This window comes from Notechis scutatus, chromosome 6 (genome assembly GCF_049901735.1).
Source record: "Notechis scutatus isolate UNSWTSFEM ecotype Mainland chromosome 6, rNotScu1.2, whole genome shotgun sequence".
Classification (NCBI taxonomy): domain Eukaryota; kingdom Metazoa; phylum Chordata; class Lepidosauria; order Squamata; family Elapidae; genus Notechis; species Notechis scutatus.
The window spans coordinates 68,868,592-68,894,575 of record NC_142014.1 but is presented as its reverse complement, the minus strand read 5'-3'; the positions used below and the strand labels follow the sequence as shown (position 1 = coordinate 68,894,575).

General features: G+C 42.4%; 1 protein-coding gene across 2 annotated transcripts in view; it reads left to right on the top strand.

Moving 5' to 3' along the window:
- The first annotated feature begins 351 nt into the window (after positions 1 to 351).
- Positions 352 to 25,984, top strand: part of RERG (RAS like estrogen regulated growth inhibitor) — a 130,393-nt gene continuing 104,760 nt past the window's right edge. The window contains exons 1-2 of one of the 2 annotated variants that reach the window (XM_026678648.2): positions 352 to 679; positions 13,742 to 13,922. In XM_026678648.2, the coding sequence (XP_026534433.1) occupies positions 13,862 to 13,922 (61 nt within the window). In that variant the 5' untranslated portion in view covers positions 352 to 679; positions 13,742 to 13,861. Of the gene's footprint in view, positions 810 to 13,741; positions 13,923 to 25,984 lie in introns of both variants that reach the window. The other variant, XM_087968682.1, reaches the window with a different exon arrangement.

Genomic DNA, 25,984 nt, shown 5'->3' with positions numbered 1-25,984 from the left:
ACACATCCTGCCTGAGAGGGTGAGAAAAAAGATGTTTATTTTCCCAGGGTGGCGATTGCTGAGCGCCGTTACTTGCCAATAGCCAAAAGGGCATCGGCGCTCGTGCGCCCAAGGTCGGCCGCCCTTGGAGACCAAGTGAACCTTTCAGGGTGTGTGTGTGTGTGTGTGTGTGTGTGTGTGTGTCTGTGTGCGTCTGTGGGTCTCCCTTTACGCGCCCGTTGGTGCGTCCCTGCAAGATTTCGGCTTGCGCTACCTTCGCTTCGGGCCGCAGCAAGCCTCACCCCCTCCGCTCTGCCGTGCAGGCTGGCGGCCGGCAGGTGACGCCGCCGAGCCTCCTGTAAAAAAAGAAAAGAAAAGAAAGAAAGAGAGAGAGAGAGAGAGAGAGAGAAAAGCCGGGCTGCGCGTTGCGACCACCGGGTTGCATGTCAGCCGAGGCAGAGGCGGTTATAAGGAGATCCGCTCGGATCTCCTTCTCGCCGGTCGCCCTTTCTCTCTTCACAACCCGCCCCCTCGCTCTCTGCGGTACTTTCTCTAAAGGTCGCTCCAGGGGAAGCGGGCAGGCGGGCGGCGCTGCCTCTCCCGCCGGATCCTCTGCGCAGTTCGCATCATCTTCTGGTCCAGGACCCGAGGAAAGATTTACGCGCGGCAAATCACGGGGCTGCCCGGGACGTCTGGCGAGGTGAGAAAGCCCAGAAAGAGCCCGAAGTGGAGCTCCAGGTGGGTGGCGGGGTGGATTTCCAAGCAGAGCGGTGGGGACCGGCCGAGTGTTGGAAAAGCGCAGCCGACAGCTTGCGGGTCGCTGGAGAGAGGTGAGTGGCTCTCTATGCAAGAAGCGGTGGGTCGGTTTCCTGGAGATCATCCTTGACCTAATCGGGGCGGGGGCAGAGGGGGCGAGGGAATAATGACTAAATCGCTTTTCCCCCGCCCCAACTTCTTTCTGAGGGTGCTTCTCTGCGGGGGAAAACGATACAAAGAAGCTCCTGACAAGAAGCTTCTAACTCTTCTTGTCCTCGGATGCAAACATCCCATTCAGTTAGGAGGGGCTGATGGTTCCCAAGTACGGGTCGCCCTCGACTCACGAACGCAAGGGAGCCCAGAATGTATGTTGCTAAGTGAGACATTGGTGAAGCGAGCTTTGCACCATTTTACGACCTAAAGGGAATCGCTGCGGTTGCTGAGTTGGTAATATGGTTTGAATCTGGCTTGCTGGAAGGTGGTGGCGTAAAGGGGGTCATGGGATGCTGGGAAACTGCAACTGTCGTAAGTATGAGTCAGTGGCCAAGCTTGTGAATGTTGATCCCGTGACTATGGGGATGCTGGAACCTCCCCATGTGGAAACCGTGTGGGAAATGGTCATAAGTTGGCTCTTTCAGTGCCGTGGTAACTTCAAACAGTCACTAAATGAACTGTTGTAAGTCAAGGATTATCTGTAAGGCAGCATTGAGATGGGAGAAAGGGGTGTTCCAGCAAGTTCAAGAGGAAAACACTTGGAGGGGGGACCAGTTATCCCAGTCAATGCAGGGGTTGCATTCACACCAGATATTAACCAGCTACTGTTTCAACAGAATGTACAAACTCAGCCCTTATCACTTCATTAACCTGCAGAAGTTAAAAATAACCTGGCTGTTTTAACACGCCTGGGAAGTGAGACCTGCAGAATACTTTAAGGACTTGTAACCTGGGTTGGAGCAACATCTTTGCCTAAACTTGAAGGAAAAACCAGGACTCTACCAAGTTTGTTTTAAATGGGTTGGAGAATTGTAGCTGGCTATGCTTGGAGGCCTCTGAGAGGATGCTGAAAATATCCTACAGGTATTGCAAAGAAGTTAACAGATAACAGATTAACAGAGTTGGAAGGGACCTTGTAGGTCATCTAGTCCACACACACACACACCCGCCCAAGCGGGAGACCCTACACCATTTCTGACTGATGGCCGTCCAATCTCTTCTTGAAGGTCTCAAGTGATGATGCTCCCACAACTTCTGAGGGCAACTTCTGTTCCATGGGTTGATTGTTCTCACTGTCAGAAAATTTCTCCTTATTTCCAGTCATCATGTCATTATATAGAATGCCAGACTGATATAGGTAGACAGACAGATATAGATGAGAGAGGGGGATATTAATATTATCCTCTTATCTTTGTATACATTAAATTAAATTAAATAACTCAACCCCTTTTAACCCTGTATTCCCTCAACCCACGACCTGCCACCCAGCAAAATTACTCACCCCTGGATCCTTTACTATATCAGCAAGGGTGATGATGTTGGGGCCACCTCGCAAGTTCTCCAGGATTTTGGTTTCTCATTTGGAACCAAGACTTCAACATAAATGTTTTAGAAATCCCAATTTTTTGGTTGTAATTTTTCCCTTGGTCTCTTTTTTTGCAAGCTTTGAAGTGGAATGTGATTAGAGGCTGTTCAGGTTCACGGTTTCACCATTTGGAGTTTTAAAAGATCTTGGTTGAGTTGGTGACAGCTTTGTTGCTTAATATAATCCTATGTTTCTTGCCAGTGGCAACTTTAAGGTGTCTGGACTTCAACTCCTGGAATTCTCTAGCCAGCATCTTAAAAGTTGCTGAGGTTGAGAAACACAGATGTAATCCAACAGAACGCAGGGTTTCTGTGTATATTATAAAGTTTTCTATTACTATTTTTAAAAATCACTTTCTGAAGCTTTGTCAGCAAAACTAGCTTGACATACCAAATCCTGTTCCTGAAAAGGTTTATCACTATCAAATACTCTTCAGAAAACTTGTGAATGATTAGAAAAGTCTGCACATGCTGTAAAATCTTACCTCAACTCCATCTGGTTCCTGAACAGACTTGTAGCATAAAGAACGAATTATTTTAAGCCACATCCTAAATTACATACAACTTTCTTGTAATAATATGGCTCCTTCACCGTCTGCAGAGCTCCACATGTTCTGTTTCAGATTGGCAGCTGGGATGACAAATGTAGCTGCTGGTTGCTGACTTCTCATCTTCCCATGTACAGGTAGTTCTTGACCACAATTTGAGACCAAATTTTCTGTTGCTCAGCAGGACAGTTAAATGAGTTTTGCCCTATTTTATGACCTTCCTTGCCACAGTTAAGTGAATCACTGCAGGTGTTAAGTTAGTAATGTGGTTGTTCAGTTAATCTGGCTTCCCTCTTGATTTTGCTTGTCAGAAGATCACAAAAGGGGATCACATGCAGTGGTGGTATTCAATTTTTTTTTACTACCGGTTCTGTGGGCATAGCTTGGTGGACATGGCTTGGGAAGGATACTGCAAAATCCTCATTCCCTCCCCACCCCACTAGCCTGCTTTCCAGCTCCGTTCTCCTGTGCAGGGCAACCAAAGAAGACCCAGCCGATCAGCTGGGACGCAATGGGAGGCAGAGAATAGATGGGGGCGGGGCCAGTCAGAGGTGGGATTTGCCGGTTCTCCCAACTACTCAAAATTTCCTACCTGTTCTCCAGAACTGGTCAGAACTGGCTGAATACCACCTCTGATCACATGACTCCGAGTCACTGCAACCATCAAAAATATAAGTCAGTTGACAAGCATCTGAATTTTGATCATATAACCATTGGGATGCTGGAATGGTTGTAAGTGTGAAAAACGGTCTTAAGTCATTTTTTTCCAGTGCCGTTGTAACTTTGAATAGTCACTAAATGAACCGTGGTAAGTCAAGAACTATCTGTACAGTAGAATGGAATGTGGAAGTACATCTAGGGCAGCAGTCCCCAACCTTTGCGGCTTGGTGGCCCAGCTGGCGGGGAGGGGGGAGGGGAACTGAGCCATGTGAGCGGTGGGCCACTCACACAAGTTGAGTTGCGTAAAATGGGGCAAGCTCACGTAACAAATGTTTCACTTAGCAGCGTAAATTCTGGGCTCAATTGTGGTCATAACTGGAGGGCTACCTGTGCAGAGATACAGAGGTGTTGATAGAGATATTCCATTTATTGCAAATACTGTGCAGGCAGTCCTCAATTTATGACTGTTGGTTTAATCCCCCCTTCAAAGTTACGATGGGTCTGAAAAAAGTGACTTACAACTGGTTTGTGCACTCATGACCATTGCAGCATCTCCACAGTCACATGATCAAAATTCATTTAACAAGATTGATAAATTGCCCCAATACATCGTATATATTTTTGGGTGTGTGTGTGAAGGATTACCGTATTTTTCACTCTATAAGACGCACTTCCACCTCCCCCCCAAAATGTGGGTGGAAATATCTGTGCATCTTATGGAGCAAATATGGTGAATCGCAGCCAGGCTGGGGTGCTGGGGTCTTTTTACCATGCTGAACCCCGCCTCTTCTGTCTTTGCCATTGCCTGCCCTCTTCTGTCTCTTTTCTGCAGTGACACAGGAGTCAATAGGCAGAGATGGCACATGAGAGGACACCTATCTGTGGTCCTCTCAGGCTCCGCCTCCTGCCCTCACTACATGGCTGCTCCATATTTGGTGCTCAATATTCATAGTGAGACGGCGCTCCATATTCATATTTTTTTTTGTCTTTTCCACATCGAAACCTAGGTGTGTCTTATGGAACGAATATGATAAATAGGAGCCGGGCTGCAGCAGCAGTGGAATATGGAGCGCCGTCTCACTGTTAATATGAAGCGCTGAATATGGACCAGCAGTGTAGTGAGGGCGGGAGGCGGAGCCTGAGAGGACCACAGATAGGTGTCCTCTCATGTGCCATCTCTTATGCGTCACTGTGGAAAAGAGACAGAAGAGGGCAGGCAATGGCGAAGACAGAAGAGGTGGGGTTCAGCACAGTAAAAGGACCCTGCCATCGCAGCCCGGCTGCTGGTCAGGTGTGTCTTATGGAGTGAAAAATACGGTATATTATATAAGGGAAAGGATTTCCCCTCAAGTCTCTCATCTAGTTCACTGATAAAGATGTTGAACCGCACAGAGCCTAGGAGAAAGTTCCTTCAGTCCTGTGCTCTAAAGCAAGGGTGTCCAACCTTGGCAACTTTAAGACCTGTGGACTTCAACTCCCAGAATTCCTCAGCCAGAGGAATTCTGGGAGTTGTAGTCCACAAATCTTAAAGTTGCCACAGTTGGAAACCCCTGCTCTAAACTTCAATGGAGCCATGAGGCAGACCGGCTAAGGCAATGGGTGGGCACTGGAAGCCAGATAGGTGGTGTGTGTGTGTGTGTGTGTGTGTGTGTGTGTGTGTTTGCTGCTCCCAAGGAATGGGGGCAAAGGGGGAGAAATGACTTGTGACCTTTCCTGCCAGCTTCCCCATTGACTTTGTGGGAAGCCAGCTGGGAGGCAAATGTTGAACACATAAATGGTTTGCTGTGGTGTCGTAATTGTGAGCTGGTTACCCAAGTGTCTGGAACATGATCGCATGACTGCAATTTTGCGGACCGGTCACAAGTTCCCCTCATTCAGCACCATCAGAATTTTGAACGACCACTGAGCAAGTGGTCGGGAGTCAAGGACTGCCTGTACCATTTTGGGGAGAACATCACAAGCGACTTTTCTATCTGAAGAAGAAGCTCCCCCCAATAGTGGGGAGTTCCATTTTTATTGTTTTATCCATGCCTAACGTCTTTCTAGAGAATTCTCGTGTTTTCTGTGCCGTAAATTAGAGATAAACATTGTAATAGATGAGAAGCAGAAAGATACAGAATGCAGAATAATAGAGTCGGTAGGGACCTTGGAGGTCTTGTAGTCCCTGCTAAAGCAGGGGATCCTATACTCGTGATGGCGAACCTATGGCACGCGTGCCACAGGTGGCACACAGAGCCATTTGTGCCGGCACATGAGCTGCAGGCAAACTTACCTCACTGGGCATGAGCGCACCTCACAGCTTATTTTCGGCAGTTTGAGGCCTTTTTTGGCCTCCAAGAGACTTGAGGAAGGCTTCTGCAGGCTTCTGCAAGCTTTGCAGGCTGAAAACTAGCCCCATTTCATCACTTCCTGTTTTTCTGAAAATACTGGAAGTGATGAAACGGGGCCAGTTTTCGGCCTGCAAAGCCTGCAGAAGCCTTCCTCAAGCCTTTGGGAGGCCGAAAAAGGCCTCAAACTGGCTGAAAATCAGCTGTGAGGCACAGTGCAGGTAAGCGGTGGCAGGAGTGGGTGGGTGGGTATTATGTGTGCATGCGTGGGGGTGTGGGGGGGACACGCATTGCCTTCTGGGTGCTGGCACGTGAGTGCGAGCATGCAAGCGTGCGCACAATTTTTGGAACAGGAGCCCCAAAAGGTTAGCCACCACTGCCCTATACCACTTCAGACAAGTGGTTATCCAGTCTCTTCTTAATTTAGGAAGGAAGGAAGGAGCAAAGGAATAAACGAGGAAGAGATCCAAGTGAACATAATGAGACAGAGATCTCTTTGAACAGCAGCAAAATCAGCGTTACAAAATAAGGTAGACAGATAGGCTAAGTTCTACGAAAGCTTAGATTTTTGAAAGCTACAGGTACTGTAGTCCTCTGGTTAGGAGTATTCGTTTAGTGACCACTCAGAGTTATAGTGGGGATGAATGATGAGACTTATAAATGATTTTTGGAGTTCAGACCATTACAGCATTCCTGTAGTCATGTGCTTCTAAACCGAGTGCTCAGTCTCCAGCTTGTGTTTAACAATGTCAAATGGGGAAGCAAAGTCAATGGGGAAGCCAGCAGGAAGTCGAAAGTTACTCCTGGTGCTTTTTTGACTGCCCACATTCTGTGGCACCTGTCAACAGCTCCCCGGCCCACATGCAGCCCCATACACCCCCTCCTGTGCACCCTAACATCTGCACCTAGCACCCACTTACCTGTCCATGGCATCTGCCCACCTGTAGCTTTTACCTTCGGCTCTCACCCACCAGCCTGCTTGCTTAGATTTCCTTCCTCTTCCTATATGTGATTATGACCTCATCGTAATCACATATCATAATCATCATAACCACACGAGGTCCTCACTTAATGACTCACATAGTCCTGGGCTTACAATGGCAACTGGGACTGCGGGGATTTCCATCACTAAGCAATTTAGTTGTACGATGTCATGCTTTACAATCACATCGCTTAGCAACAAAAATTCTGGCCCCAATCGTGTTATAACCTGATAATTACCTGTACTTGTTGCTATATTACACTTCCACCCAGAGGAACACAAGAATTAATATTTCCTGTGGCAAAACACACACACACACACACATCCAAATTGTTTTGGGTACTCAAAATGTCTGTGCAATATCCCTGCCCTTTCTACTAGCTCTATTCATTTTGAGTAAGTTGTAGCTTTCCAGTGCTGCTGTATGTTAATCATGAGTAACATTCCATCAAATTTCAGTGATAATCATCACATCAGATTTATCTTCTTGAGCTCAGATCTCTATTCTCTATCTTTATTTCTCATGATCTATGCACTAAAACAGAATTTTCTGAGATTCCAAATAGATCCACCAGCTTTCCAGTAGAAAGAAATCTGTTTTACTATTCCACTTCTTCTCTTGAATTCTGCTTCTTGCCCTCAGTCTTGGCTGCACATTGACTTCTGACCCTTTGTTCCTGTTTAACACAGGGGTGGGCTTAATTTTTTTTAGCAAAGGGTTCTCTGCCTGGTTGCTGGGTGGGTGTGACCATGGTGGGCGGGGCCTAGTTGGCCTCCTGCACCACAGCGGGGCAGGGGGTGTTTTTGCCCTCCCCGGGCTCCGGAGGCTTTCCTTGAGCCTCTGGGAGGGTGAAAATGGCCTCCCCGAGCTCCGGAAGCTCTTTGGAAGCCAGAAATTAGCCCGTTTCCGGCCTTCCTGAACATCCAGGAGGCCTGTTTTTCACCCTCTCTGAGCCTCTGCTCATGCCCTGCACTTATCTGCATCTAAAACGGGCAGCGTAGGGATTCCTGGGAGGGGTGAGGTGGAGTGGGCTGGGCCAGCCAGGAGTGGGATTTAGTGGTTCTCCAAACTGCACAGAATCTTATCTAGGGGATCTCCTGAACCACTGCAAACCCCCAGCAGCCCACCTCTGGTTTAACACCCTACTGAGGGATCGTCCCCAGTCTCTGTAAGGCGTAGCTTATTTCTTACAATGGGTCTTTCTTGGAGGAGCCAGTTTCTGAGTTCTAGAATGCTGTTTTCTTTCTTCACACCATAACAGACAGGGCACACACAGAAGACTTATTCTCCAAAGAACCTGAGGGCAGGACAAGAAGCAGTGGTGGAAGCTCCTTAGACAGATCCAACCTGGAACTAAAGAAAGATTTCTTGACAGTGAAAACAATTAATCAATGGAACAGCTTGCCTCCCTGAGTCGTGGGTAGCTTCATCGCTGGAGGTTTTCAAGAAAAGATTTTGACAACCATTGGCCCCGGATGGTATAAGATCTCCTGCCTTGGGCGAGGGGTTGGAATAGAAGACCTCCTAGGTCCCTTCCAACCCTATGATTCTTCAACTAGAAAGATTGCTGGCAAAAGTATTTATACATTTATGATGAAAATCAATGAATAGCTTTAAAATAGACCAGCGACCTGCTGGTTCAAGTGCTGAAATAAAAGAGATTGTTGTGAGTGGGAGATAGGGTGAAAACAGGAATACATATATATATGTATTCCTGATATATATATGTATGTATGTAATATATTCTTACCTACTTGGAAATACTGCAAATGGACTGTTATTGCTTCATCAAATTAGAACATTTTCCTATAATGATAGGTGCAACACAATAGAAGAGAATTTTTGTCAGCATGTTCTGTGCCCTCTATAGGTTCCATTGTTTATGAAGAATTTTATTTTCATTCTTTGGGAAAATTTGAGAGAAAAAGGCATTGCTGCAACAGGTTTAAATGACCTGCTTTTGCCAAAATTGCTGAGGCGGTGGTATAGAAGGCTGGGAGGACCACCACCGGAGCAGTTAAAATGGACCCTACCTCTTTGGAATAAGAAAATAACAAATTGGATGCTTTTGAGTCTACTGAGTTACAATTAAGTACAGCATTATAAAATTTAAAGTAGTTAATTAGGACCGGTGAGACCTTTGGAATTTTGAAGAAAAATGGTGGTTCTCTCACAAAATGGCTTTCAGTGGGAAAAGGTTGATTGTTCACAAAATGGTGGCCATGATGAACAAGACCAATCGGACAATGCCCGTTTAACAAAAATGAAAGAGCTGAGATTGAACCAGAGCCGCAGCTACCAAGCTGCTGGATACTAACCCAGTTTAAGTTTAACACCTCTTATATTTTTTGTTATATATAAGATGGCGCCATGGTGGTGCAGTGGTTAGGAAGCAGTACTGCAGGCTATCTCTGCTGACTGCCAGCTGCCAGCGCTTCAGCAGTTCGAGTCTCACCAGTTCAAGGTTGACTCAGCCTTTCATCCTTCTGAGGTGGGTAAAATGAGGACCTGGATTGTTGGGGGTAATATACTGACTCTGTAAAACTGCTTAGAGAGGGCTGTAAAACACTGTGAAGCAGTATATAAGTCTAAGTGCTACTGCTATTGCTATATATTAAACAATATAAAAGGATGACAATATGCTGTCTGTAAGTGACTCTCTTGATAACCAACAGGCTTTCTAATCCTCTCATTTTAACCCCCCCCCCCAGTTTTTTGTGGTAGGTGGCTGTGACTAACAATGACAATGACTGATAATGGTAGGTCATGCCCGTGGCAGCCATTTATAGCATGTTCTGGCCTCTTCTAAGCCCCTCCCTATATTACAAGGGGAATGTGTGAGAGAAAGAATGCATGAATGTGAGAATGCATCTACCTCACATTTTCCTGGTTTATTCAAAATGGGCAAAGGCTAACATATTAGATCAGAGATGTCTGTGGGGTGTTTGTGTAAAACAGAGGTTCCCAAACTTGGCAACTTTAAGACTTCTGGACTTCAACTCCTAGAATTCTCCAGCCAGCATACTGGCTGGAGAATTCTGGGAGTTAAAGTCCACAAGTCTTAAAGTTGCCAAGTTTGGAGACCTCTGGTGTAAAGAAAGGTCAAGATGGTAACTATAACCATAACATCAAAGTCCTGTCCACATTTTACCTATGTTGAAGGCTGTGGTTGCTTAGTTGTGGTAATCATCTTGACTTTTTTTTTGACAAAGACCATCTCCACAGACACTCCTGTCTTGGACTATTGACTACTGTAATGTGCTCTCCATGGGGCTGCTCTTGAAGACCACCTGCAAGCTTTAACTGCCCAGAATGTGGTGGCATGGGCAGTGATGGGCATGCTTTATTCGTGCAGTCTCCAAAAAGTGGACACCATTGAATGGAAGAAGCCAAAAAGCTTGCAGATGTAGCAGTTTCATATCAATTTTTTTAAAAAAGAATGTATATGTCAGAGAATATTCATGAACTGGAATAGAGCATGGGGTATTCAGCTTTGTTCGGGTATTTTCCCACGTCATTATAGTTGTGCTTTTAAAGCTGTAGCAACGTTTCAGCAGAATCTCATCTGCCATCATCAGGCTTCTGTAGTGTGTTCGAATACAATACAGACGAACACAATACAGAAGCCTGATGATGGCAGATGAGATTCTGCCGAAACGTTGCTACAACTTTAAAAGCACAACTATAATGACGTGGGAAAATACCCGAACAAAGCTGAATACCACACACACACACACATACACACACAGTATATCTATATCTATATCTATATCTATATCTATATCTATATCTATTCTATATCTATATCTATATCTATATCTATATCTATATCTATATCTATATCTATATCTATATCTATCTATCTATCTATCTATCTATCTATCTATCTATCTATCTATCTATCTCTATCTATCTATCTATCTATCTATCAAACCACTTTTTGTTAAATTTATTTGCCGCCTATCTTGCTGTGAGGCTATTCTAGGTGGCTTACAATAATAAAAGGGAAGAAAAATGAAAGGCATGTAAACAGAATAGAAGTAAAATAATAGAATGATAAAATAAACAATGGCAAAGGAACACAATGAGAATAAATACATAAATAGGTTGCATCTTTTCCCCTGGATTCAGAGGCATAATGATCAGTATCGATGCATGGGGAATCATTTCTCTTTGCACCAGACTCATACATTTCTGGATCATAATCTCTCCATCCAGCAGATGGGGAAGAGTAAACTTTGTGCTCCTTTAAGGGAACTGCTTTCTGCATCTGATGCTGATTATCCAAAAAAGCTTCTGAATACCTTTTAGCACAAAACTTTGTTTCAGAGAAATGTCAAGATAGCTTCATTTTCCCCACTAGTCGAGCTTTTAAAGTAATTCCTGCTGACTAATAAAAAGGCGGATACTGTAAACTACGGGGTTTTTCAGTGCTTTGCCAAAGGTTTCATGTATCTTTTATACATTAAGCAACTTCAGATAATGCTTCAGAAGTTACTGTTCAAGGCCAGATGCTGGGAACAATAATTGAAGCTCTCTTGGCCCGCTGAACAATGGAAAAGTGGAGTTCAAAAAAAAAAAAAGGAAATAGCAGTACTATAAGTGGAACCTTGATGCATCTGGATACTTTGTCCAGTTATGAAGGTATACATGAAGAACAAATCTCTCCAAATGTAGAAAACAAATATTTTATAGGGAGCAAATAAAACCATTTAGGCCATTCTTTCCTTGCTGTTGAAAGGTAAAAAATAAAAATAAAATAAAGCCCTTTGAAAGTAGAAAACCCCACATTAGACATTCCGCTTCAGACACAAGCCAAACTTAGTCTGTCCATTAAAAAACTATATTGGACATGTTTTGAAGGTTTTCCTAAATCTCTGCGTAAATGTTGCGGCGAACACAGCAATAGCAGTTGACATATACTCTGCTCCATAGTACTTTACAGCACTCTCTGAGAAGTGTACAGAGTCAGCTTATTTCCCCCAGCAATCTGGGTCCTTATTTAACTGTCCTTGGAAGGATGGAAGGCTGAGTCAACCTTGAACCTATCAGGATCAAACTATTCACTGTGGGCAGAGTTTGCTGCAGTTACTGCATTCTAACCACTGTGCCACCACAGTTCCAGGACTTCAACTCATACCTTTCCAGTGCAAATTGCTGCTGCTGCTGCTGCTGATAATGATGGTTTATTAAATGTATATGCCATCCAATTTCTAGCAACTCTGGTTATTTACAAATTATTAAAACAAAGCAAAACAAAACAAAACAAGAAAGACATTAAAAATGACAAGAAATGGAGAGAAGTGATGGCAGGAAAAGCAAAGCAGGTGTCAGGTGTGAAAGATTTTCACACAGTCTGCTGTTCTGATCCAGCCTTTGCAAGTGGTGATAAAGATGTTTACTCATGAGTAAAACAACCCCTTTTTATAACAGGGCAGTAACAGTCTTTTATTCACATGGATAAACAAAAAAAAATCAAACATAATTAGTCCCAACAAACCTGGGTTTAGCCAAAAAATCCAAATTGCTTGCTGTATATTCAAAACAAACAGTTGCCTCTGACCACCAGCCAATTCCAAACCCCTCCAATTTATTTCTCAGCCAGGGAGGGGCGAGTTATTATCTACGTCTACCTCTCCCTGAGAGCCGGGTTACTGTTTTTCCCCCTGTTTGCTCTCCTCTCCTTTCCTCTCTGTGCATACGTGCACCTTGGATGGCCCCCATCTGTTCCTCCCCTTCACTCAGCTCAGGCCCCGAAGACAGCTGCCTGGGGGAGGATGGAAGGCCCTGCCACTGCCTCTGATGCTGTTTCCTTATAAGAGCCTCCCAAAGGCTCCAAAGCTGGCCCAGGCCTTCCCTCTGCCTCCTCCTCATCTGACTCTGCAGCTAGCTCTGCTGACACCACCTGCTAGAGAGAAGTTCCCTGAAGGTGGGCTCCAGCACGAGTCCAAAAGCTCAGAAGACAACAACCTCTGGTCCCGGGGACTGACCCAGTTTGGATCCTGAAATACTGTGCTGTCGTGCCCCTGTTGGAGTCTGACTCCGAGGGAGAGATGGAACAGCTGATAGGGAGTGGGAGTGTGGCTCCGATGGTTATGGAGGAAACTGGGGAAGGGCACAGGCTGGATGGGCATTCAGAGGAAGACCCAGGCCCATCCCCTCTTCATCCTAGGGCACACAAGGAGGAGCGGATAAGAGAGAAACGTGAGTGGCATGGAAGGAAACGTGAGAGGAAGAGGCCCTGATCCCCTTCATGGGCTGCAACTGGGAGGTCTGGTTAAAAGAACAAACTGCACATGGCAAAGGTGCTGGAAGCAAAGCGTGAGTTCTTGTCGGAGCTTATCTGAGTTTTGGCTTCCTCCCAACTGTGGTTGCTCTGTTATCTGGTAGAAGTCTGCAATTAATCATCCTTGCTTGCTGTAGTAATTCCTTCAGTATGGTGTGTTGGGTTTTTTTATTTTGAATTAACTTTACTTTGGGTGTGGACTGCATTTACTCCCTCTGTAAACTGTTTTCTTTGATATCTTGAGTTTGATATCTTGCCCAGGATAATTGGACATTGGGGCCAAGTTGGAGGCATTAAAGGGACTTTCTTCTATTTTTGTGACTTGGTCATTTTTGTGTCACGCCCCGGGTCATCACACTGTGCTTTGATGTGATGGTGTGGTTCGCAGAACATGTTACGGCAATATGCAGAATGACAAATTACTCACCCCATTTTATCTGGATCTTTTGGTAATATGGAAACTCAGCCGCTGTGTGCTCAATGCAGATGACAATACGGTAACTGATTCAAAGGATTTTCCGATGTGCTATGAAGGTAGCATTCAAATATCGCCTATAGTTGAGAGTATCTGCTTCCTTCCCCTTATGAGCTCTTTAATTCTATTTGGTGGGTCTTTTCTCACAGCCCTGCTTGGAAAACATAATGATACAACGAGGTTGAAGGCTGGGCTGGGGAAAGTCCTCCTTTGCATCAAATCGGACACAACAGCGACATTGCCACCAGTCTGCGGTGCGTCCCCTTGCCATGGCTAAGAGCGCAGAGGTAAAACTGGCCATCTTTGGACGAGCTGGAGTAGGAAAATCAGGTAAGTTTCTTTTTTCTCTCCTTGGTTTGTCACCTGCAAACTACTGGAGTCTATTCAGTCAGTTTCTTTAAAAAAATTGAGTTGGAATTTAGGTTTTGTCTATGGAGATTCTCAGTCATCCAGATCGTGGTTTGGTGGGTCTTTTCTGCAAGCGGACTAAAGAAGCTTCTTGGATGAGAAGTAAAACATCTTCAAGGAAAAACAAAGGGCCTCTTGAAAAAAAAGCAGCTTTGGGATTTAGATTGTCTATTATTGTTAAGGTTGCTGAATCTCTGTTTGCCACTGAATCACCTGCTAATGTCAGCTAGGCATTGTGAATAACTTTTTACAAATTGGTAGCATTTCCATCTATTCCCCCCTAGGTGAAAATGGTCAGTTTGATGTAAAGGTTGAAGCACCAGGCTAGAAACCATCAGACTGTGAGCCAGCTGGATGACCTTGGGCCACTTCCTATCTCTCTGTCTTAGCAAGAAGAAAGCCAAGGCAAACCACTTCTGAAAACTTGTCAAGAAAACTGCAGGGCAGAGGAGCGGGAGGGGAAGGAGGGAGGAGGGGAGGAGGGGGGATAATTACATTTCTTTTTAGTACATATTACATTTTAGAAAAATCAATGCAATGTCATTTAGTCATGCAATTTTGAATTTGAAGTTTTAATTCCTATATTTTGATAAAGATGGTACAAAAAACATAATTGTATTGTATAACTTTCCTCCTATAGACGCTGTTGCAGATCAAGATATATATTAGCAGAACAAGGTTATTCAAGCAATCTCTGGATTATCATATGCACTTCATGTGCCACGCACAAAAAGAAATACTCTGGGTGGAATTTGTTTTAATTCCTATATTGCAGCAAAGGAGAGGTACCCTCATTCTGAGGCACCTCTTCAGTAAAATAATAATCCAGATTGCTACTAGCATCAACCCACTCACTCTCTCCTGAAAAGTGCACGAATCCAGTTTGCTCTGCTGAGTACTTCTATTTTACTGTAGCATGTTAGTAGCACCATGGAGAACTAAAACGCTTCGCTTAATGAGGTCCATGTGAATTTCTGAAAAGACCTGATTTTGTGGCAATTTATTGTATTCAGAGCATTGCCACTTTGGGGAAGAATCTGGTGTGCAGAAAAAGGCACTCATCTCCCTCATGGCTTGTTTCTGTGTAAAATTACATATAATTTTGCTAATTTAGGCCCTGTGGTAGTAGAAATTCTACAAGCCAAAGAATATTGAGGGAGAGTTAAAAGGCAAAAGAGAACATTTGAAAAAAAAGAAAAGAAAATAGAGACATCATACAGCAGCAAGAGCTGGCTCTGAAAAATACATTTCTGTATTACCCCCAGAATTATCCCCAGTTTAAGAACCACACAATGTATGAGCAAAGTTATCCAGTGAGTTATATAGATGAACCTGGATTTTAATCTTGTCTTAATCTCTTTGTAACCACTCAGCCAAATTGGCTGAAGTGATTTGCCAGCTCTTGTGCTTCATCTTCTCCTAGGTTTTCATCGTTTCCTACTGACTCTCAGTAGAGTTTATTTTTCTTAAAAGAGGCCAGATGCTTGCTCTGAGAGCAGATATATCTAAATCATTATTCAGTCAGCACTCGGTGATGTAATTGTATGTGGAAATGGCCTTGGGAGACAGGAAGAAGAGCCGCCCGACTAGGAATGGGGGCTTGGCAAACATCTCAGGAGGATCCTTCCTTGGCTTCCCGGACTTGTAAAGTTGCATATGTGGGGGGAGAGAGTTGTATTTTTAGACTTGAAAGATTTTGTTAGTGTAACTTTAATGTAAGATAGGATAGGAGTTGTACTCCTGGGTGTTCTTCTTGTCTGGACTATCTCACAAGGCTGACAGGGAAGTAACCTGGATTCAAGGAGACAGATCACGGATGATCTGCTCTTTCTGATCTATAGGGTTGGGAAGACCATACCTTCTGCAAAACTGCCAGAAAGAAATCATATCCCTCACAATTGCTTCTGGAATTGTGGTTTGTGCTGAATATATTATGCTGCCATCCTGGCCAGACAGTTGGAAGTCCATGCCAAGTAATATTAACTGAAAAGATTGCCAAGACCTTAAGGAGTCTGTGATAAAACACACAACAAAGGTGGCAATACATAGTTCCCTGAAGTTCATAACAAGAGTTTTGCCCTTCTTTGGCTTTTCCCCCCCACCCAGCAGGTAAATATAAGGATTAAACTGTGGGTGTGCATCCATTTTGGATAATCCAGATACTGAGCCAAGTTGGGCTAAATCAAAAGCAAGGCTGGGTGTTCTTGAAAAAGAGTTTTTCCTAAAGTGAAACAGCTGGTCCCAAAGCCTCAGAACTACTTTGGAGCTCTGTAGAGTATCCAGACTACTAGAGATGCCTTCAACTGGATGGTGTTGAACTGGGGTCAGAGTTGGCTCGCTGTCAGGGTTCCGACTGATGCCCTAATTAAATCATGAAGCTCAAGCCAAGCTTCAAAAGAAATCCAGTTATTTATTAGGAGCTTCATGTCAGCATGGACCAAGTGAAGCCAACTCTGACCTCAGTTAATTCACGCTTTGCCTCTGACCCCATTTCCCTCTCCCCCAAGATGTGTCATCAGTCACATTCCCCAATGAAGCAATTTTGTGAGTTGTAGAAGTCACTCCCTCTGGCCAATGTGGGTTTTTGTAGAGATGATCTTGATGTGTCAGCTGTAATGTGCTTTGTTTTGGCTGAGATGCAAGCTCCTTGATGCAGCTGCGAAGTTCAATTCACCATCCCCCTTGCCTATGGCAACTCAACAGCAGGTCAGGGATGCTTCGCGAGTTGACATTGAAAGTATAGGGGAAAAAAACCTGTACCATTGAAAAGTGATGGGGAATAAGTACAGCGATGTTTCTCAATCTCACCTTCTTTAAGATGTGAGGACCCAAATTCCTCAAACACTGGCAGGGGAATTCTGGGAGTTGATGTCTAGGTACCTTAAAGTTGACAGGGTTGAGAAATATTGAGGTACAGTGACATTTGGCAGGAGGTGGGTTCTGCTTGTGAGTTGTTTTGGAGATCGCGGCATTTTTGTTCCTCTCTGCAAATCAATTTGGAAGGAAGTCACTTTCATGAATGTAAAAGGAGGAAATTAATTCTGCCTCCTTGAAAATGGCTGGAGGAAGAATTCTTGTCTTCATCAAAGGTTTACAAAACACATTTGGAGGATCAGTTTGGTGGAGAGGGAGATCAAAATGGGATGAGAGGAAAAAGATTAACTAAAATGCAGCTTTCAGTCCAACTATTTTAATCTTTTTTAAAAAACGTACCATTATCTTGTAGACCCATGAAATATTACAATCAAGGAATGATTGAGACTCTCAATGAGACTCTTATGAGTGGAAAGTGTCTTCCTCAAATTCTAGCCTTCTATCAGAGTCTAGAAGTTTGAGGGTTCTATGCAGTATCTTAGCTCTTCCTGGCACTGGACTCTTCTGGACAGAAGTTCTGATGTCGCTCCTTGGATCCTTTGGATCCATTCTCCCAGTTTCGGAGTTATAGCTCCAAGTGTTCCTACCACCCTCTGGGATCCCTTTGGCCTTTCCTTTCCACATCCTCTCTAGTTCTTCCTTCAGGCCCTGGTACTCTCCAGTTCCTCATACTCCTGCTTCCCTTGGCACCACTACTACTGCTGTCTTCTGTCATCAAAGTATAAAACACAAGTGAAAATGAAGATGATGAGAGATTAAGGAGAGGAGAGAGGAAGAGAAAAGTGTGGGGTAAAGAGGAAAAAGGAGAGAGAAAAAAAGCATAAACTCCCAACAATTTTCAGTGCAGTAGAGTAAAAGCCTCAACATTTTACTTTTGCATATTTAGTATATACTAGCTATTTCTGTAACAACAAACTTATCTAATCAACGAATCCCAAAGTCCAAATGAATGCAGTTTTTGGGATGAAAAAGGATTGTCTTCTCTGTGTTATGTTAGACATATTTAATTCTTCATTTTCTTTTGAAAAAAATCAAGCAAACTCAATCCACTGTATGCCAAAGTTATGGTGTGCCCAAAGTCAGGATTTCTCTTAAGTACTGTTCTCTTCCCCACCCTTTGCCTTAAGGCTGCTCATAATACATTTGAAAGCGGGTTGTGGTTTTAGAGTTATAGGATTTGGGTGGGGGTCACAATATAAGAAAATGAATGAAATCTGGATTGCTTTCCCACAAGGCATTTTGTAAAACAAAGGAAGGGAACAGTTAAATCAACAATTGACTTGAAATGGTACATACTGTATGCATCAGGACCATTAGCGTATAATGCCTGCAACTTAGTCCAATTTCCATAAGTTCTACTTTTTTTTTTCCAGTTTGCCCTTCCTGCTTTTGATTATTAGGTGGGTGGAGGCTAAAACATACAATGAATGTTTGCAGGAACTGGGTATGTCTAGTCTAGGGGTGTCAAAATCAAGGCCTTCTGGCTGGATCCAACCCATGAAGTGCTTAGATCTGGCACAGGGGGCCACTCTGGAAACAGTGAAGGACCGGCCCACTGTGCCTCTGCCACTAAAAACCGTTTTCACTGGCAAAGGATTGCGGGAGACCATGGCAGCTCTGCCTATTTTCACGGGCAGAGCCCTCAGGCCACCACAGGCGCTCCCAACATGAGTGACATCAAGCTGACCACACACACCCTGGCCATGCCATCGCCCCCCCATGAGGTCAAACACAACCCTGATGTGGCCCTCAGTGAAATCAAGTTTGATAGCCCTGGTCTAGCCTAATAAAGAGAAAGACTGGGGATGACATGATAGCAGTCTTCCAATATTTGAGGGGCTTTCACGAAGAAGAGGGGGTCAACCTTTTCTGCAAAGCATCTGAAGGCAGAATAAGAAGCAACAGATGGAAAGTTATCAAAGAGAGCTCCAACCTAGAATTAAGGAGAAATTTCCAGACAGTGAGAACTATAAATCAGTGGAACAGCTTGCCTCCAGAAGTTACAGGTACTCCATCACGGGAGGTTATTAAGAAGAGATTGGACAGTCAGTTGTCTGGAATGGTATATTCATGCACTTCACAACCAACACACATTTACAACATTACAGGATCCCACAATCACATGATTGCCATTTGTATTCTTTGCAATTGGCCCATGATAAGCAGAGTTAATGATGAACGTGGAAATAAAACCATAAATCACAGCTATGTGTGGTTTGGCTTAATGACCACAGTTATTCCCTTAATGACAAAAGCAGAAGTATGGTTCCAACTCTGTTGCAGTCGTGTGGCTTTCCATTTAGTAACCACAATGCTTACTGACAAAGTTACCAGTCCCAGTTGTGGTCACTCAGCTAGAACTACAGTACCAGTAAACTGTAAAATTGCCTGAAAAAGGCCTTTGAATAATTTGAATTTTCATTTACTTGCCTTCTAGAAACTAAAAATAATGGAGATGGTGAATTCTGTTTATCAGAGTATGGAATGAAAGTTGTGTCTTGAAATGATATTTGTTATTATTTTGGTATATGCTTATTTCAGAATTGATTGTAACACTTACATCTTGTATTAGCCAATAATTATACTATTGCTAGTGGTTCTGCAACTGGGAAGTAAATACAATCTATCTATTAATCAAGGGGCTTTTGCCATTAGTGTCAGGCACAAAAAATCAAGACCGTATATTCAGTCTAGTTAAACTGATTTATTATTCATGCCTAAATACAAGAATCTACTCAATTTATGTCAGCACTAGATTGGTGCTAGATAAGAGTTAATAGAATTCAAGATGGGTTGAACTTATTTCGCTTGTGGGAACATAACGATTCCAGGCTGATTTCTCTCTTGACTCTGCCCCCAATCTGCCTGTTCTTATCCTGCATCAGTGCCCTAATATGACCAATAAGAGCTTTTGTGCTGAAGGAAATGTAGCTGCTCTTTTCCCCTAAATGATACTTGCATCTTTCATCATTCTGGCCCTCTTGAATATTTTTAGTAAATTCAACCTTAGACTAATGCATTCCTTGGCAAAATTTTGCATGAGATATTGTGGTACTGTAAACACAATGAAGTGCTTTGATTTTTGTACTTGAGTATTTCCTTTGGTAAAAAAAAGTGAAATCATTGTTAATATTCTGCTTTTTAAATAGTCTTTTGCTTGGAAGAAGATTGTGGAGAGCTAATTTTAGGGAGCACTTAGGATTAAACTGGAAACATTGAATTATGCAACCACTATTGCTGGCTGCCTTTTTACTATGGTTTTTGGCCAGAGAGTCCACTTCTAAAATATAGAACTCAGCACTATTCATATTCATTTGATTCTAAGTGTTCCTAGTAATGCATGTGTGTGTGTGTGTGTGTGTATGTACACACACACATGCATGCACACACATACATATATACATATACGTATATATAAATGTATGCAATATGATTAATCTTTATTAAAGCTATTCACTTAATAGTTAAAATTTAGACTATTTTTAATAAGTTAAGAAATAACATATTCCTCCTTTTCATTTTTTCAGTAGTAATTTCTTTAAAAATTACAGTTATAACAATAAAAACTAGTACAAATTAAAAAATTAAGTAATATGAAAAAATTAGAAGATGCAAAAAAGAAAAAAATGGAAAGAAATAGAAAAGAAAAGAAAGAAAAAATAACATAAAAATAACATAAAGAAATAAAAATAAAATAAAAATATAATAAAGAAAAAGAAAAGAAATATATAAAGAAATTACTTCCCCCTTCATTACATTTTAGGAAGTTATCTTATCTTAAAATACAACAGATGATCTCTTCTTCCTATATCCCATATTTATCTATCTAAACAAATCCTTAAAGCCTCTTCATTTCAATTCTGATGTTAGCAAAAGTCCATTAAGGGCTACCAGAGATAACAATATATCTATTTTAACCTTGGTCAAATAAACCAACTTTATATCCCCCCCTTTTTTTTTTACTTCTAACAATCTTGATCTTTAGTCCGTTCTACTAATGTCCTAGAAGTTGATTTCTTTTAATTTTTTCCTTTATCCTTTCTCACAAAATTCTTCAGAGCTTTAATAAAACTGTTTGGTAAAAGCAATATAGGAAAATTATCCAGGCTACTCTCTTGGTTTGTACTTTCAAATGTCTCAATCTTATCAAGTAAATTTTGTTCCTCTTTCATAACATCTTTTAAACATAGCCTATCTCTGTTTAGAGGCAGTTAAAATTATCTTTTGGGTCAATTGTGCCAAAATATTCTTTAATATGTGCAATGTTAAAATATTGTACTTCGCTTTGTTTTTGTAAGTCAAGTTTTTTTTAATTGTAAATTTTAGTTTCTCTAGTGTCCAATTTTTAAAGTCGTATATTTTTGTTTCGTTTTTTTAAGAATTGAAAAATAAAAATTTTTCTCACAGGAGGAATTCTTTTATAATTAATTCCAAAACCCTATTTCAAACTTATCTGGGCTTTTAGTCCCTTTGTAATTTTCTGAAAATCAAAGTTTTAATCACACTTTTCTGATTATTTGAAAAAAAAAATCAATAAAGTCCTTAAACTTGTATTTAATCTTTTAAAAATGATTTTTTAAAAACTTGATGCTATAAAACCTGTTGATGCAAAGCTTCCTAATTGTTGGAAACAGTTAACAAACAATTTCCAAAAGTGATTACAAAAAGGAAGTATCCAAACCTGGTGACCTTTCATAGATGCTGGCCACAAAAGGTCATGTTTGCTCAAACATGATTTTCTCTTGTCTTCCAGAGTGCTAAACCATTATGGATTTGCAGGTTTTTTGTGAAGGACAACTTCCTGATGCACTTATGGGTGATCTCAAGTCCTTTCCTTGTCCAGAGAGGAATTATCAAAGAGAATATCTACTTGACAGCTCTTCATTCCACTGCAGTTATTGGCTCTGCTTTTCTCAGAGTCATTTTCAGTCATTCCTAGCATTCCTGAGGCTGTTCTCACAATACTTTGAAGAAAAAACAAATCCTACAAAAGTTCTAAATATGAGTTTTATACTTTCTTAAATTATATAATGACATCATCCTCTAGCCCATAACTGGGGGCATCTTAAAACAGCATATGTCAGAAAAGCAGCTATAAAAAACCCATGTGTCAGGATAATTGGATAACTATTGCATGAGATCAAGCCAGTTGTCTGCAAACTTGAGATCAAGTTACAGATCAAATGCAATAATGGAGAATTCAAAATGGTGCCATCAATAATACAAGAGACAGAAATAGGCATGTATGAAATAGGATAGGAAAAGAAACGATACACAGATGGGCCTAAGATTAAGCCAGAGAAGCTGTTTAGACACAGATCTCAGGGCCTGAAACCAAAGTGATTCAATTAGGCAATGGATGTTTCAGAGAATAGACTAGTAGGACACCAGATGTTCAGCCTATGATTCTTCCAAAGTTCCACCAAGTGATCAATAAAAAAACAGATAAGTGATTGAAAAAGGCAAGGAAGTCAAACCATAACTATACATCATTTGAGGTACAAGAAAGTTTAATGAGACTTCAGGTCTTCTTAGTAATATTTTCCCTGCACTGGAACCACTAGCTTTAAAGTGTAGTTGTCCTAGATTTCCTCTTGCATAGAAAGATTCTGAAGGTGAGGAACATAAACAAGTGAATATAATTATAAATATGGTTAGAATTGTTTTGTTGTATTATATTATTACTATCAGTATATGTGTTATTTTTCCTTTCCTGACTTTTTTTGTAAAATGGTATGCCTGGACAATACACTGTATTCAAAATACTTCTATATAAATTTTAAAAAACTTGGGAAAAAAAGAAAAATTCTGAACATGGGTTCATTCCAATGAGACTTCACTCTACAGGAAGGCTGTAGGTATTTTAAGATTAGGATGGCATACAATTAAAATTAATCAATTTAAATCAATACATATTATGCTCGATGGAGGATTAAATCTACAAGTCAACCTATTTCCACAAAGAGTAAAAAGGTTCTTGTTTCTGTGTTTGAGATACCATATTTTCAGGTTGTTTAGGTTGAACTTGAAGTCTAGCCAGGTCATCCAATGTTCATTTGTGTCTAACATTTAAAAAGGAAACAAAATGAAAAACATAATTGTACATTGCATGTATTTATATATTATTTTCAAGTTCTATATCAGGGGTGTCAAACTCAAGGCCCATGCGCCACATCTGGCCTGTGGGGCGCTTAGATCTGGCCCGTGGGACCACCCTGGAAACAATGAAGGACCAGCCCGCCCATTTTCGCTGGCAGAGTGCTCTGGCCGCCAGAGGCGGCCCGGACATGAGCAATGTCGAGCTGGCCATGCCCACCCCAGCCTCCCAAGGTCAAACACAATCCTGATGTGGTCCTCAATGAAATTGAGTTTGACACCCCTGTTCTATATCATCTATTTAGTCATAATACATCACTTTATTTCTTTGTTTGCTTGATTGCCTAACCAAGTACAATAGGTAAGGATTCAGCAACGGTTACAGAAACAATATATGAGAGCAACATAACAATTAATCCATTAATTTAAGTATTTCTGATGTATGTTCTCAGTAAGATTAACTGGGTCAAAAACTGGTTGATTCGCATAGATATTTCCAGGGGAGGGTGCTTGAAAGAGTGTGGGCCTACCACAGAGAAGGCCTGCTGCCTGGTCCACCCCCACTGATTTCTCCTTATGTATTTTTTTGCCGTGTGTGTGTTGTGTGTCTTAACTGCAGCCCTCCTGAATTCTGTTTTTGCTGGCAGAGGCACCGTGGGCCAATCTTTCACTGTTTCCAGGGTGGGCCCATGGGCCAGATCTAAGCACATACCCCATGGGCCAGATCTGGCCCCCAGGCCTTGAGTTTGACACCCCTGAACTAGACGGTGATAAAGGCATGCGATAGCAAACTCAGGGCACCATACATTGTACAGTAATATAAATACAATCGGATTTTAACAAATCGAATGAAATACAAAAATGCAGATAAAGACTACAGAAAAAGCATATTATCATAAATAGGAAAACAAGCAAGAAAGTTTCAATTATTACTTCAAATACCGTTGTCTGTATCAAATCAATCTGTAAAAATAAGTTCAGGGAAGTTCAGACAACTTCCTCATAACAGAGCATTTCACTAAAGAACAAATAGATTTTAAAATAACATCTGCTCATCGTGCGTCTATTTAGCGAACTATTGCTGAAAATAACTTCCCAAACTTTTAGATAGTTTTCTATTTTCCAGTTTGCCTTGTAATCTTATGGGAGTATTTGGTATTCATTTTGTTTAATTTCTGGATAGGGTCGCAGATAGCAAGGAGAGAATCCCTTCCTTCCTTCCTTCCTTCCTTCCATACTTCCTCCCTCCCTCCCTTCCAATGGTGGGATTCAATTTTTTTTTTTACTACCGGTTCTGTGGGCGTGGCTTGGTAGGTGTGGTGTGGCTTGGTGGGAGTGGCAGGAGAAGGATACTGCAAAATCCACATTCCCTCCTACCCCACTAACCTGCTTCCCAGCTCCGTTCTCCTGTGCAGGGCAACCAAAGAAGACCCAGATCAGCTGGGACAAAGGAGGCAGAGAATAGATGGAGGCAGGGCCAGTCAGAGGTGGTATTTGCCAGTACTCCAAACTATTCAAAATTTCGGCTACCGGTTCTCCAGAACTGCTCAGAACCTGCTGAATACCACCTCTGATTCCTTCTTACCTGCCTGCCTGCTTTCTTTTCTTTTCTGTTTCTTTTCTCGATTCTTGTTGGCTGAAAGTATATTTCTACACAGTAGTCCAAATTCATAAAATCCTTGACAGAACTGGACAACTATCCTTCGATACCCAGATTCCCCCTTTTCCTTGGGGATTGGTGGGGATTTCTGGAACAAAAGCACATACATACAAGACACTGCTTTTGTCCCTTAAATCTCACTTTGTCCCATCGCTTAATTATTTTCTTTTAAAGACCCCCTCAAGAAAATGGCTTGAAATTATGAGAACCATCCAGTCCGTTAATGTCTTGATGCCATGCTCAAATGTTTGCAACCCTCATCCTAGAAGGTGGTTAATGATGCTTTGGAGAACCACCTAGAAGGTGGTTAACCAGCCTCATCCTAGAAGGTGGTTAATGATGCTTTGGAGTCTAATTTGTACAAACAGCCTGTTTCACTATGCAAACCATTGGAGGCTCATGTATCCTAGCAGCATGTTGGTTTACAATGCTTGAGAGCCACTGTTTGGAAGGGTGAGAAATTAATGGGATAAACCTTAAATCAGTTGACTGTTGTAAAATGCAACCCAGCAGCAGTTGCTGAAAATTTATGGATTTGCTCTTCAACCGGAGTTTAGGAGGACCCGTTGCTTCATTTTTCCACTCGTTTGATATGTGTATTATTTATGAGATTAATGAGATCAGCAATCAAAATGTTAGTACCATAAATAAGCAAAGAGACCAACCCTCAACGTGATACTAGAGCTGGTGAAGAACATTGCTGGCACTGCCAGTTGTTTAACATGGTCCCATCCAGGCCTTAGTCAAGCAGCTTGATGGATCATACTGACCGCTAATTTAGTCTAGCCAAGCAGATGCCTTCAGGCAGCCTAGGACTTGAGGAGGATGGATAGGCTAGAGCAGTGATGGCTAACCTTTTCATCGTCGCGTGCCGAAAGTGCATGTGTGCGCATGCAAGCGTGCCTGCACCCATAATGCAATGCGCACGTGACCCCCTGGCCCCTGTGCATGTGCACACAACCCCCTGTGTGTTCCCCATGCCTCTGCACAGGCGCACATGGCTCTCTCATGCTCCCTGCTCCCCACACATGCACGGCAGATACCCGACAATTAGCGGGCTTGTAGGAGGCAGGTGGGTGCATGTGCAGTGGACCTGATTTGGGGCGATGGTTTGCGTGCTGGCAGAGATGGCTCTGCATGCCACTTCCGGAACACATGCCATAGGTTGCCATCACAGGGCTAGACAGAGTATGTCCCCCCCCGCCCGCAACCCATTACAGTTAGAAAGGGAAGAGGACACTGGGAACTCAACCATTGGCAAGACCTACTCTGAAATTCTCCCAGATAATCTGAAATGGTTCCATTGAAATTTGGCTGTTTTGTTTCCAAATTTCAGTGACAAATTGCGAGGCTC